The sequence below is a fragment of the Nicotiana tomentosiformis genome, chromosome 12 (assembly GCF_000390325.3).
Source record: "Nicotiana tomentosiformis chromosome 12, ASM39032v3, whole genome shotgun sequence".
In the NCBI taxonomy this organism is placed as follows: domain Eukaryota; kingdom Viridiplantae; phylum Streptophyta; class Magnoliopsida; order Solanales; family Solanaceae; genus Nicotiana; species Nicotiana tomentosiformis.
Window position 1 is genome coordinate 114,242,724 of NC_090823.1, and position 15,422 is coordinate 114,258,145.

A 15,422-nucleotide genomic window follows, 5' to 3' on the forward strand; every position below is an offset into this window, starting at 1 on the left:
GCTACTGTCTCTTCTGACCCATCTTATCTTTTCCCAATACCAATTTCCTCCTGGACCGAGATAACCACAATAAGTCTCAAACTATTAGCTGCAACTCGACGTTAAACATTATAATAGATAAGTCAGCAGTTGTAAGATCTGCAAAAATTTTGGAGCAATGGAAAACTAGAAAACAAGCAAATTGCTATTTTCTCTCCTTTTCTAGAGTGCTGATGACATCATCATAGTCTAACAATTTTCTAGCTGCAGTTCCGGAACCAAGTCCATAATAGATACAGAACAAGTGATATTAATATGATTTGGAAACCTAAGCTAACATATGGTAGAATACACATTTTCTGAGATGACAAAAGAATATAATAAATGGTTTCATGAAAAAAGATACCGAGCAGCAATAGTAAATGGTAGAGCAATGTACCAGAACACCATGACAGACAAAATAAAGTTGGCCTACTACATGCCCCTGTTCAATGATCACTTCTCCTGAAAGGAAAAATTCCATACACTAAATCGTCTACTCCGTAATTAAAGGACACACATGTAACAAATAATTTATTTAAAATAATACTTTATTGAATTGAATAAATCAAATAAACAATTGTTCATAAAGAATAAAATAAAATATTATAGCTAAACCGCATGGTTAATATTAACGTGTCTTGACCCAACCCCAACTTCCACGCCACAAACTGACACTAGTACCAGAAACCAAGGAACACTTCATCTCAAACTACGGATAAAGAATGAAAGACATTTGGGAAAATTAGATGCAGCCTTGACAGGGAAGGCTATGTTAATATGCCTTTAATATATAAGTAGAAGCTCGAAGGTGGGAGAACAAAGAAAGAAAAAGAAAAGGGGGGGGGGAAGGCTAGGCATATGTTATGTTTTCAGAGACACCACAAGACTCCTAGGGTCAAGTGAAATGGAAACCTGGACATGGTAATAAGCGGATCAAGCTCTTTCTCACTGAAAAACAATCTAGTAACCACAATGCAGAAGAAGAAAAAAAATTAAGGAGCAGAACATCTTATAGTTACAGCATGAATATTAGACACTGTTAGCCACCAAAATTTAATCCAGTATTCTCAAAAGCAGTAGTGCTCTACAGTTGGAGTTCAAAAGCAAGATGCTCCCAGAAGCAGTCAATAAGAATATTATTAATTACAACCCTACACTGCATTATGTCATTTATGTTGGCATCAAAGCTTCAAAACTAACAATGATGTTGAAGATACGTGCAAAGAGGAGGGGACAATACTCTAGACAGAGAGCAGTAAAGGATAGAACTAAAGTTCTTTCAGAGAAGCAGAGACAGAATATCTGACTTTAAGCTAGAACAAACAAATTCCTGATGAAGGCAAATCCACATAAGAGATCAATCTTTTCAAGGGCAAACTGTCAATGGAGGAACACTGGTATTCAGAACTTAACTCGGGTACTTCATCTTCATCACCGAGAAAATGGGAGATTGAAAGTCTATATCACAGATATCTGTGAATATCAGCAAGGAAAAACTTGAGCATCCAAGGTAGGAGAAGGCATTTATTTAAATGTCACATTCATAAGTGAAAACCCTCAAAGAATAAGCTTGATGTTGATGAAACCAGTTGCAGAAGAACTTTAATGCCAATCACATAAGCACGTCAAGCTGAGAAATGTACCCATCATTTACTCCACAATCGATTAACATGCACTACAGACATAACTGCACGATCACTTGGCAGAAAAGAAAAATTAAGTAAAACAATCTTGATTGTAATATCAATTTCTTGAGGTGAAACCAGTTGCAGAAGAACTTTAATGCCAATCACATAAGCACGTCAAGCTGAGAAATGTACCCATCATTTACTCCACAATCGATTAACATGCACTACAGACATAACTGCACGATCACTTGGCAGAAAAGAAAAATTAAGTAAAACAATCTTGATTGTAATATCAATTTCTTGAGGTGAGAGAATGTATTTTGATCTATGGGAAATACTTGAAAACCATCCTGTAACTATCAAAAAGAGAACAGGAATCAACCCCAATTCTTATTAGTCATAAGACCAGAGCATTTTTAAAGAATTTCAAATGGTTTAGACCCCAGTCGGGCAAAACTATAGTTACTGAAAGTAATCACAAAAATCTGAAAATATCCAAATTGAAACTACATCAAACGCAGCGGTTTTCCGTGAATATGTCAATGAATAACCTTAAATATATTTACAAAGATTTTGCTTAAATAGGATAAACCTAGCAGATATGCAGGTTCTAGAAAAAGTTAGACATGGCATGCATAGGACTGCAGGAATCATGTTATTTGTAACAATTTTTAATAAGATGGAATCATTAGTAAGGATAAAAACCAAGAAAAGAAAAAAAGAAACTCTGGAAGTGGCAGTTTAGAAACACCTGTTGAGAAATGGTAAAGAAGCACAAAAACAACTACGCCTCAATCCCATACATGTTGGAATCGGCTATAGCAATTCTCACTGACCACATTAAAGCGCAAAAGCAAAAGTCAATGAATTTTTTCCTTTTTAGGTAGAATAGAAACAGAGAGAGCAGTGGAGAGCAATAAGAACAAGAGTTTGGCGTGGGGAGGTGGGTGGGGGGCTCAATTGAAAAAAAAAAAAAAAAAAAACCTCAATTTCTGATCAGAAGGTCTTATACCCAATGCCTCTTTGATAAATTTAAATTTTTGCACTAATCAAGAAGTAACCTATTTTTTTTTTAGTATTGCCTCTTCTCATCCTTCCTCCGCTTCTTGCCTCCAATGACCAGGCAGTTGCCTTTCACTGCCACTTCTCATCTCCTTCCCCTCCCTCCTTCCTATTCTTCCATCCAGCATCAAAGGGATAGAGCCTTATACAATTTTCCACCTGACCACATACTCATGATTGTTTACCCTTTCAATTTAAGCATTCCTTGCTTAATCCACATTTTTACTGATGCATTGCAGCATAATTTATCCACAGCCCTAAGGTTCTTCACCATTACAACTATACTCTATTTCACAGTAAATTATTCTTCTCAACTAAGTTCATTAGTTTAAATCAATGTACACATACATATAAGGCTACCCCTCTGGGTTAGGGGTACGGTCTGCGTACACTCTACCCTCCCCAGACCCCACTTGTGGGATTTTGTTGTTGTTGTTGCATTGCGGCATAATTTATCCACAGTCCTGAGGTTCTTTCAGCATTACAACTATACTCTATTTCACGGTAAATTATTCTTCTCAACTAAGTTCATTAGTTTAAATCAATGTACACATACATATAAGGCTACCGGCGCAGAGCACTGAAGACAAACACATAAGACTCGTTATATCATCATATCTTCAAATATCAGATATAGCAGTTTGGAGATAGGAGAAGCTGAAAGAACCCATATTTATTGGGATCACTAAAATGCAGGGAACATTTATGCATAATGTAGGAAATGCAACTTCTTTAACTTCAATAAAGAAGTCATTCAATTGCCAAGGCCCTGTAATGTTCAAAGGCATACAACATTATTAACTGCAAAACTAGCAACAAGTAAAAATTCTCAACAAGTCACATTCTAAATTTTAAATGCCTGAATAGCACAATTCAGAATCTATAGTTGACAAAGCCCAACTAATACCAGATTTCTATCATAATCGGCAACAGCTGCAGCAGCATTACACTCTGGCCTTCCTAGCAAGCTTTGACCACTCAGTATGGTATGCTCCTGGCATATCAACTCTCTCATAAGTATGTGCCCCAAAATAGTCCCTTTGAGCCTGCACGAGGTTTGCGGGAAGCCTAGAACGCCTATAGGTATCGAAATACTGAAGACTCGCAGACATTCCAGGAACACTAATTCCTCTCTGGATAGCCAGTCCCACGACTCTCCTCCACGCGGCTTGCCTCTGCACCATCTCCCTTGCAAACTCCGGGTCCACCATCAAGTTAGCCAACCCGGGATTCCTCTGGTACGCCTTCTTAATCCGATCCAAGAACACTGCCCTGATAATACACCCACCTTTCCAGATCCTCGCCATCTCTCCCAAATTCAAATTCCACCCTTTCTCAGCACTCTTTGCCCTCAGCAAATTCATTCCCTGAGCGTAACTACAAATTTTCGACGCGTACAATGCCTGCCTCACATCATCAATCAATCTCTTCTTATCAACACTACTACCATTTACATCAAAATTTATTTCCTCCTTTAATCCTTCCTTCTTAAAAATCCTTGCTGCATCTTCCCTCTCTTCCTTCAACCCACTCATATACCTACTATCCAACGAAGCAGCAATTGTGGGAGCTGCAATTGACAGCTCAGCTGCCTGCTGCACAGTCCATTTTCCTGTTCCCTTCATTCCCGTCTTATCCAAAATCTTATCCACTAACTCACCACTCCCGGTTTTTTCATCCTTCACATTGAATATATCCGCTGTAATTTCAACCAGAAAACTCTCCAGTTCACCACGGTTCCACTCAGCGAAAATATCCGCCAATTCAGAGTTACTCAACCCACCCGCATTCTTCAACACATCGTACGCCTCCGAAATCAACTGCATATCACCATACTCAATCCCATTATGCACCATTTTCACGAAATTACCCGACCCACCTTCGCCAATGTAAGTAACACATGGCCCGTCCTCAACTTGAGCCGCAACTTTCTCGAGAATGTCTTTGATGTTCATGTAAGCCCCGTGGGACCCACCGGGCATGAGCGAGGGTCCATTACGGGCCCCATCTTCACCACCAGAAACACCCATACCCAAATACAAAAGCCCTTTACTCGAAGCTTCACCAATACGCCGTTCAGTGTTCTCGTACCACTCATTACCGCCATCAATAATCGTATCGCCAGGCTCCATGTGTTCAGCTAAAGCTGCAATCGTCTGATCAACGGGGGCCCCAGCTTTAACGAGGATGATAACAGATCTGGGCCGTTGAATCGACAGCACGAAATCACGCGGATTGTACTGACCTGTTAAAGGTAGTTGACCTTCGCGTTGAGCGCGATCTAGGGTTTCGTCAACTTTAGAAGTGGTTCTGTTGTAAACGGAAATCGGGAACCCTTTCTCGGCGATATTTAGGGCTAGATTTTGGCCCATAACAGCTAGACCAGCTAGCCCAATACGAGATAGAGCTTGTGCAGTAGCAGCTCCTTCCATGGCGGAATGAATGAGAAAATTTTAGGAGGAAAGTAGAAAGGAAAAAGGGAGAAAGGGAGATTTTTTTGAGAAGGAAATGAAGAAGTGAGATATATAGTGAAAATGGGAGTAAGGTGAGGTTGGTGGCGGACTCGTCGAGGGAGTGAAAGGGTAGTGGCTGAAACTGCCAACGAGAGGTTGGCGTACTCGTCGATATTTTCTATTAGTAATTCATAGGGATTGTTTGGGTTATGTAAATGAACAATTGTATCAAGATTATCATAATAGATTAATTATAATAATATATAAGTTATATCATAAATATTGTTTATTTTAAGGTTTTATCCACTCATTATTAGTTCAAATATTCTTGTTTCATAATGTATAGAATTTTGAATATATATATATATATATCGTAAAATTTATACTTGTATTGACGATATCGTGTTCAGATTTTAATAAAAAACTATGCTAAATTATGCAGAGATTAATAACTCAAACCAAAGTTATTATGTGGAGAATATGTATGAAATAATACAAAATTTTATACTAACAATAAATGCTTTATAAATGATACATCAATTATACTAAAAATTTACCTTCATTAGTTACAAATAGTGGGTCCCTTCGAGGACATCGGATAAAAAAGTTACAAATAGTGGTGGCAAAATGGATTAAAAATCCATATTATCTATTAAAAATGAGTTGAATAATAAACTTTTTAAAAATAGATCAAATATGGTATGGATAAGATCCATATTATCCACTTAAAAAATAGATAATTAATGGATAACTAATGAGTTTAACTTTTAGATTTTCAAAGACTCAAATTGGGGGTTTCTCAAGTTTGGGAGACTAAATTCTCTCAAAAGTAACATATTCAAGAAGCCATGGATAATATGATTATCCATATTATCAGCCAGTTAACCCATTTTTTTCATATTAAATATAATTCTGATCGAATTATTTATCCGTTTTTGCAGTACCCATTATCGATTAGCCCTTTTGCCACCCCCTAGTTACAAATATTTAACATAATATCTAATATATATTGGTGAAATATTAAAAAACCTATTTGATGATCATTTCCATCTAAAAGATGCTTTTCACTCACAAAATATTAAAAATTCTCAAGTGGAACAACAACAACAACAATAACATACCCAATAAAATCTCACTGGTAAGATCTGGGGAGGATAATATGTACGCATACCTTACCCCTATAATAGAGAGGTAGATGGATTATTTTCGATAAATCCTCGACTCAAGAATAGTGAAAAGAAGCAATAAACATATAGTAGTAACAACAAAGTAATAGAACATAGAAACAGACGGCTCAGTATGCATTAACAATGAACTAGGAAACAAGTGGAATAATGTCTAAACACAATTACAAATTTTTAAATAGATTTTTAATTTTAATTTCAAATACTATTTTTAGAAGACGAGTATTGGAGCAACGGTCAAGTTGTCTCCTTGTGACCTATAGATCACGAGTTTGAGCAGTGGAATCAACCACTAATGCTTGCATCAAGGTAGGTTGTCTACATCAGACCCCCTTTGGATACGGCTATCTTTTCCGGACCCTTTATAAAGGCGGAATATTTTATACACCGAGCTGCCACAATTTTAAATACTCTTTTTATAACTTAATCAAATATCATCCTACCCTACTAAAAAGATATTTATCCCTTAGGCCAACAACCTCTTAAAGGTATTAACCACGGCACCGTATTGCTTAGGTCAGCTGGTTGGTTAGTTAGTGAGTTGGTGCCGCGGTGGAAAGGAATATCCAGGTAGGACGAAAGAAGAAAAATATCATGTCTGATTAATTGCTCAAAATTATATAAGAACTCAAAGAGAATGAAACAACATCTATATCTTCACAAGGTAGGGGTAAGATTGCGTACATGTTATCCTTCTCATACCCTACTATATGGGATTATACTGAATTTGTTGTTGTTGTTAACTCAAGGAGAATGAATTTTTCATTAAAAAAAGAGTATTTTCAAAAATAATCTTCGTAAATATATAACAAAGAAATAATGAATTGAGCTCCAACATCCCATTTTCAATCTATTTTTCCCTGTTAGTAAATTGTTTACAAAGAAAAAGTAAAGGACAGCATGATAATGATATTTCTATGTAAACTACAACTCATTTAATTTAGAAAATGAATGTCAAGACTCCAATTCACCCTCCGTATGATGTCATAATGGCACATAGTCCCTACGACTAGGTAAGTCTAACAATTTACAGAATAATATAATAATAAACTAAACTCCAATCTCAACACATGATATGCAGATAGAAACTACAATTTAATAATTACAACTCCCAAAACTCGGTAGAAATAAGTCACAAGCTTCTAAAAGAAAGTAGTAAGTGTCTCTATACATCAAAATCTAAAGAGAATAAGGAAAATAACATAATAAGGATAGAGGGAGACTCCGAGGTCTGCGAACACTGGCAAATATACCTTGAAGTCTCCACGTACAGTCCAGCTCACTAGTATCTGGCTTGGTAGGAAGAACCTGGATCTGCACAAAAAGATGTGCAGAGTGTAGTATGAGTACACCACAATGGTACCTAGTAAGTGTCAAGCATAACCTCGGTAGAGTAGTGACGAGGGGTCAGAGCCCTATTGGTTTAAGAGATAAGCAAGGCAGAAGATATAATAATATTTTGAAATGACTAAGAATTTAAACAACAAGAAGTTTTAGAAAAATAATAGCCCGGCAATTAGTGGTAAACAACAGGGGCACTCCCGAGGTATCGCATCGTAGTCCCAAATATAAATATGCAAGATAGGAAAATTTCCCAAGTAAACGTCTCGTAGTCCCAAAGTAAATATGCAGTACAGTGGGATCTTCCGAGGAACCGCCTCGTAGTCCCAAAGTAAATATGCAGTACAGGTGGATCTCCCGAGGAACCGCATCGTAGTCCTAAAGTAAATATGCAGTACATGGGAGGGTCTCCCGATGTAATAATACGGCCGGTCGTTTTGAGAATTTAAGTTCCGTTCGGCGGCATAAGGCCCTGAAAAGCTTAGTATTATGTGTATTTACTTGCACGCATGGTTAAATTCAGTTACCGGATGATTCAGGGTGATTTGGGACACTTAGTCCCTAAAACGGAAGCTTAAGTCTTAGGATTTTGACCGTAGTCGGAACTGTGTAAAGACGACTCCGGAATGGAGTTTCGTCGGTCCCGTTAGCTCCGTTGGGTTATTTTGGATTTAGGAGCATGTCCGGACTGTGAATTTGAGGTCCCTCGCTTATATAGGCTTGAAAATGGCTAAAGTCAAATTTTTGGAGATTTGGACCGGTAGATAAAATTTTGATATCGGGGTCGGATTCTAATTCCGAAAGTTGGAGTAGGTCCGTAATGTCATTTATGACTTGTGTGTAAAATCTGGGGTCATTCGGACGTGAATTGATAGGTTTCGACATCGGTTGTAGAAATTTATTGTTTCAAGTTCTTTAAGTTTGAATTGGAGAGTTATTCGTGATTTTAGCGTTAATTGATGTGATTTGAGGGCTCGACTAAGTTCGTATGGTGTTTTAGGATTGGTTGGTATATTTGGTTGAGGTCCCTGAGACCTCGGTGAGTTTCGGGTGCTTAACGGATCAAAAGTTGAATTTGTGTTGTTGCTGAAGTCTTCAGGCATCTGGTATTTTTGCACCTGCGGTGGAGAGACCGCAGGTGCGGGATCGCACGTGCGGAGAGGCAAGCGCAGAAGCGGAAAAGTGGAGGAGTGCCAGGGGTCGCAGGTGCGAGGTAAATTCCGTATCTGCGATGCCCGCAAATGCGATGGAACAATCGCAGGAGCGGTGAAGGACCGCAGAAGCGGACATGGGTCCGCATGTGCGCACACGCAGGTGCGACCCTTGGATCGCAGAAGCGGACACTGAGTTTTGAGTGGAATCCGCACCTGCGATGGGAATTCCGCAGGTGCGGTGACGCATGTACGAAGGCAGGTCCGCAAATACAGTTTAACTTGCAGAAAAGGGGCCAAATCGAGGGTTTGATTCATTTCTTCATTTTTGGACTTGGGAGCTCGGGAATTGACGATTTTTCGAGGGATTTTCAGAGAGAGTTGTGGGGTAACGATTTCTAAATCATTTTTAGTTGTATTTCATTAATCTATAGTTGTTTTCTTTATTAAATTTCGGGTTTGGATTGAAAATTTAGGAAAAATGGGAAGAAATTCTCCAACTAAGATTTCTGAGTTTTGATTGGGATTTAGACATCGGATTTGGATATTTTTGGTACGAGTGAACTCGTAAGTAAATGGGTGTTCGTATTTTGTGACTTTTACCCTATTACGAGACGTGGGCCCGGGTCGACCTTTTAGGACAGATTTCAAATTTTTTATTAAAATCTTGATTTCATTAATTAGATTAGCCTATTATAGTTGTATTTATGATATGTAATTATTTTGGGTAGATTTGGGCCATTCGGAGTCGGATATTCTTGGGAAAGGCATTGTGACCGATTGATTGAGCTTGGTTCGAGGTAAGTATCTTGCCTAACCTTGTTTGGGGATTTTTCCCTTAGGATTTGAGTCTTCTATGTTGATTGTAGTCCATATACGCGAGGTGACGAGTGCGTGCTCGGTCTTATTTGTGGAAAGTTGGCCTTTTAGGATTCTTAGGTCCTTATATTCATCGAGTATGAAGTTGTTCTTGATATGATTAAGTTCCTATTTACTAGTTTCACCTCTACATGCTTTAATTAGAATTAATTGATTCAGGATTCACTCTTATTTGATTTAACTGAAGATTTTACCTCTTCTATTGCCATGCTATCTTTTCATATCTGCTTATCTTTATTTGAAATCATTATTATCTCATCTTATAATTGTTCAGTCTTAATTGAGGTTATGATTATCTTTACGTTACTTATTCTTAATTAAATTGTTGAATATCTTTCGTAATTTCTCAACCTTAAAAGAAGTTTAGATATCATATATCTTAGTAGACATGTTTTATTTGGAATTATTTGACTCGTGTTAGCTTCCCTGTTGTTGAAATGTATATTGTGGGATCGTTGCTACATATTAGTTTTCCCTTATTGAGCTGATCTCTTTACGCCTAGCATTCTTTACTGTGGTTATTCCTTGTGAATTGGTTCTACTGTTTCTTGTGATTTAAAGTTCTTGAGTTGATTTACTTGTCGTACTTTGTATTATTGCCATTGTTGCTGTTGTACTTGTTGTGGTGATGCACGAGGTTTCTGTCGTGCTATTGTGGTTATTGTGATGCACGAGGTTTCTACCGTGCAGTTGTTGTTATGGGGTTGCACGAGGTTTCTGTCATGCTATTGTTACTATTGATATTTGCACATGCGGCGTGACAAGGCGGGATATATATATATATATATATATATATATATATATATATATATGTGTGTGTGTGTGGGGGGGGGGGTTGCGCATGTGGCAAGACAAGGTGGAAACATTGTTATGCATGTGTGGCGAGATAAGGCGGGCACTTACTTTATTATTGCACACGTGGCGAGACAAGGTGGGTTGTGTCAGGGATTGAATTGTGATGATTTGTGATGGCCAGGGAGTATTCTTGTTGTTGATATTTGTGTAGTGGTACACTTACATGTGTGAGCTTTATGTTGTGAAAGTGGTGAGAAAAATATTCTATGTGCTGTCCGTTCTTTTATTTATCCTTATGCTTATTTGCTGGTATGGACTATGTTAGGACACCTGCACAAGCATACACGTAGTTAAGCACTCTTATCGGATAAGAGGTGTTCTTGATATTGTTGAGCATACATGCTCACCCTTGTTTACTTGCCTTCTATGTGAGAATGGCTTTATTGGCACGTGAGTCGTCAGTACGGTTATGAGGTGTTATGAGGGCACAGGATGCCAAGCGTTGGGTTCTGGTATTGAAACCCGTGAGTTGTGTTTTGTCCGAGGTTCGGTACCTCGTGGAGCTTGTTGACTAAAACCTGATGTAAAAGCGATTGTAGTTGCTGAGTTATTACTTGTCCTTGCTCTAATTGTGATTCCGTATTTAGGTTGTGTTCCATTCACTCTTATGTGTCATTTTTATGGTATTCCGCTGATACTTGTTGTTTCCTTTCTTATTGTCATTACTGTATTGTGAGCCATATTGCATAGTCTTGTATTGTGAGCCATATTGCATAATCTTTATGTGGATATCATATTTCTGTTGTTCATATACTTATACTTGTTTAATTTATTAGACCAGTGGGTGTCTTGACTGTTCCCCGTCACTACTCCACCGAGGTTAGTCTTGATACTTACTAGGCACCGTTGTGGTGTGTTCATTCTACATTTCTGCATATTTTTGTGCAAATCCAGGTATTTGTTCGATAGTAGTTGTGCGGGTCGTTGCTGTGGAGACTCAAGGTAAACCTGTTGTTGCGTTCGTAGGCTTCGGAGTCACCTTCAAGTTTTCGTTTGGCACTATTTATTCTTAAATTCTGGACAGTTGTATTTAAAAGTTTTCTAGCAAACACTCTGTAGAGCTTATAGCTTGTACTACCGGTTTTGGGAATTTTAAATTTAATTTTGGAGATTTTCATTTCAAAGATTGTTAGATATTATTTAATTATTGTTGTTATTTAATAAATGTTACGCTTACCTAGTCCCTAAGACTAGGTGCCATCACGATACCTAACGGAGGGAAAATTGGGTCGTGACACCCGAGGAACCAAAATCTCGCACGATAAGGAATCAAATAAGTGAAGCTTTTCCTAACAGTTCCATAGCCTCTCGAAGATAAGTACAGACATCTCTGTACCGATCCGCGAGACTCTACTAAACCTGCTTGTGACTCATAACACCTATGAACCTAGTGCTCTTATATCAACTTTTGCCAATTGACGCTAAAATAACCTACGAATTTCCGATTCAATATCTGAACTCGCTCCTAAGACAAAATCACCCTACAGAGCTATTGGAACTGTTGAAACTCCATTTCGGAGTCGTATTCTCACAGTTCAAACTACGGCCAATTCCTATGACTCAAGTTTCCATTTTAGGGACTATCTATCCCATTTCACTCCGAAACCAAAGATAAATTCTCCCGGCAAGTTACGTAACCACAACATGAAATAGAGGAAGCAATAATTAGGGATTCAGGGCTAATACTCTCAAAATGACCGGTCGGGTCGTTACATCTTTCTCCTCTTAAAATAAACGTTCATCCCCGAACGAGTATAGAGACATACCTGGAGTAGTGAAAAGATGAGGATAACGGCTGCGCATATCATGCTCGGTCTCCCAAGTCACCTCCTCGACTGGATGACCCCTCCACTGAACCTTCACTGAAGCGATGTTCTTCAACCTCAACTTTCGAACCTGCCTGTCCAAAATGGCCACTCGCTCCTCAACATAAGATAGGTCCTTATCCAACTGGACTGAGCTGAAGTCTAACACATGAGACAGATTGCCGTGATATTTCCGGAGCATGGAAACATGAAATACTAGATGAACTGCAGAGAGACTAGGAGGTAATGCAAGTCTGTAAGCCACATCTCCAACCCTCTCAAGAATCTCAAAAGGCCCAATATACCTAGGGTTCAACTTGCCCTTCTTTCCAAACCTCATAACACTCTTCATGGGCGAACCCCGGAGCAAGGCCTCCTCCCCAACCATGAATGCAACATCGTGAACTTTTCGATCCGCATAACTCTTCTGCCTGGACTAGGCTGTACGAAGTTGATACTAAATTAATTTAACTTTTTGCCCAACATTTCCGCTTCTGCTAACACTTACCCGCATCTGCGGCATCGCAGAAGCGACAACATACCCGCATCTGTGGTTCACACGCTCCTGCGGTCAACTCTACCATATCTGCGGTCCTAAATACATTTTTGCGGACTTGCTTTTGCGAGACGAAGGCCACTTCTGCGGAGCCTCCCATGCCAGGTCCCTTCCGCTTCTGCGCTGCCTCCTTCGCATTTGCAACTTGTCACGACCCCAATTTCTCTCTGTAGGATGTCGTGATGGCACATAGTCTCTAAGACTAGGTAAGCCTAATAATTTGCGGAATAAATGAATAATAAACTGAATTCCAATCTCAACACATGATATATATAAATATAAAACCGCAAATTCATAATTAATGTGAGGATCCAAAATGTCATCTTTAAATTTAATAATTAATTCTGTATTCTAACACCTCGAAAAGAACTATTTATCATTACTCGACTTGCGTGTGCAGTCCGTAAAAAATTTTCGGAAAGTTTTTATGTGAAAAATGAATTAAAATGTGAATTAGATCTTTAAAACTCAACTGAGTTGACCTTGGTCAATATTTTTAGCAAACGGACTCATATCAGTATTTTGACAGTTTTGGTAGGTCCGTATTGTAATTTGGGAATTGGCGTAAGCCCGGAATCAAATTTCCGAGGTCCTTAACCGGAGATATGGAATTTTGAAAAAAAATTAAAAGATTAAATTTAAATAGTGTACGGATGTTGAATTATGTACAAACAACCCCGAAATAGAATTTTGATGATTCCAACAGCTCCGTATGGTAATTTTGGACTTAGGAGCGTGATCGGAATTTTATTTGGACTTAGTGGAATTTGGCTTGAAATGCCGAAAGTTGACTTTTTGGGAAGTTTAACCGAGGGGTTGACTTTTTAATATCGGGGTCGAAATCTGATTCTGAAAATTTGAGTACCTTCGTTATGTCATTTATGACTTGTGCGCAAAATTCGAGGTAAATCGGACGTGATTTGATAGGTTCCGGAGTCATTTGTAGAAATTAGAAGTTTCAAAGTTCATTAGGCTTGAATCTATGTGTGATTCGTGTTTTAGTATTGTTGGATGTGATTTGAAGGCTCGACTAAGTTCGTATGATATTTTAGAACTTGTTGGTACATTTGGTTGAGGTCCCGGGGGCCTCGGGTGAGTTTCGGATGGTTAACGGATCAAATTCGAACGTAGAAGAAATAGCTAAAGTTTCTGCCCTCTGCTGCATTCGCACCTGCGAAAATTCTATCGCAGGTGCGAGCTCGCAGAAGCGAGCCTGGCAAGCGAGATGCGCAAATGGACTATGGGGAAATGGTCGCAGGTGCGAGGGAAATTCCGCACATGCATCAGCGCAGATACGGAGGGACGCGCGCAGAAGCGGCCTGCGCAGGAGCGCAAACAAGCGCAGATGCGGGCAAAGGCGCAGATGCGGGACTTTTTCCGCACATGCGGTTAGCGCAGAAGCGGCCAAGTTGCCGCAGATGCGAAAATCCCTGGACAGTACAAAAACAGAGGGGTACCGAGCTTTTGCCATTTTTGGGCATTTCAAGCTCGGGTTGGGCGATTTTGAGCAAGGTTTTCACTAGAAAACTTGAGGTAAGTCCCTTATGATTATTTCTACTCCATAATATTGAATTATCATCAAATAATCCGACTAGATTACATATTTTTGAGGTGTAAATCGGGGGTTGGAACTTAGGGATTTGAAAATAAGATTTGAAGATTTGAGGGTCGGATTTTGTAACTTTTGTCGAGTTCCGAGACCCATTTTTGAGTTAATTTCGAATTTTATTGAAAAATATAGTATTTTCTTATGGAATTGATTCTATAATTTTTGTTGACTGTATCGAATTAATTATGACTAGATACGAGTCAATCGGAATCGGAAAATCGAGGAAAAAACATACTACTTGGTTAAATTGGAGCAAGTCGAGGTAAGTGACTTGTCTAACCTTGTGTGGGAGAAAATTTTCCTAGAATTGATATTAATGTGATTATTGAAACGTGTTAAAAGTCATGTACACGAGGTGACAGGTGTGTACAGGGGCTAAATATGAAAGATTATATTTTTAAATTGTGTAGATCATTGTTGCGCATTTATTAAATTATTTTATCTTGTTATATTCTTCATCATTGATCTAAGATATATACCTTAAATTTGTTTGACCTTTTCTTGCTAATTGTTATACCTGTTTAGTTGAAACTTGGTTTCTTTTATTCTGTGCATTACTTGAAGGATGATTTTATTTAAATTAAAAATTATTAATATGAAGGATTTGACATTTTAAATTTGATATTGAATCAACGTATTAAAGATTTTGAAATATTATTTTCCTGAATTATTTATTCTTGAATATTTTGTAAGATTTTTATACTCATTGTAATGGAGCCGTGAGCTCTTTATTGTGGAAAAAATATTATTGATGATTTATTTTGGCATGAGCCGTGAGCTCTTTATTGTGAAAAATTATTATTGTTGAATTATTTTGGCATGGGCCGTGAGCTCTTTATTGTGGAAAAATATTATTGTTGAATTATTTTATCAAGTTA

At 38.3% G+C, this 15,422-nt stretch overlaps 1 protein-coding gene across 1 annotated transcript; it reads right to left on the reverse strand.

Annotated features, from left to right (window-relative positions):
- Positions 1–3,369: 3,369 nt before the first annotated feature.
- LOC104117016 (6-phosphogluconate dehydrogenase, decarboxylating 3, chloroplastic) lies at positions 3,370–5,318 on the reverse strand. The gene has a single exon (XM_009627995.4). The coding sequence runs from the start codon at positions 5,141–5,143 to the stop codon at positions 3,656–3,658; it is 1,488 nt and encodes a 495-aa protein (XP_009626290.1). The 5' UTR covers positions 5,144–5,318; the 3' UTR covers positions 3,370–3,655.
- Positions 5,319–15,422: the final 10,104 nt, after the last annotated feature.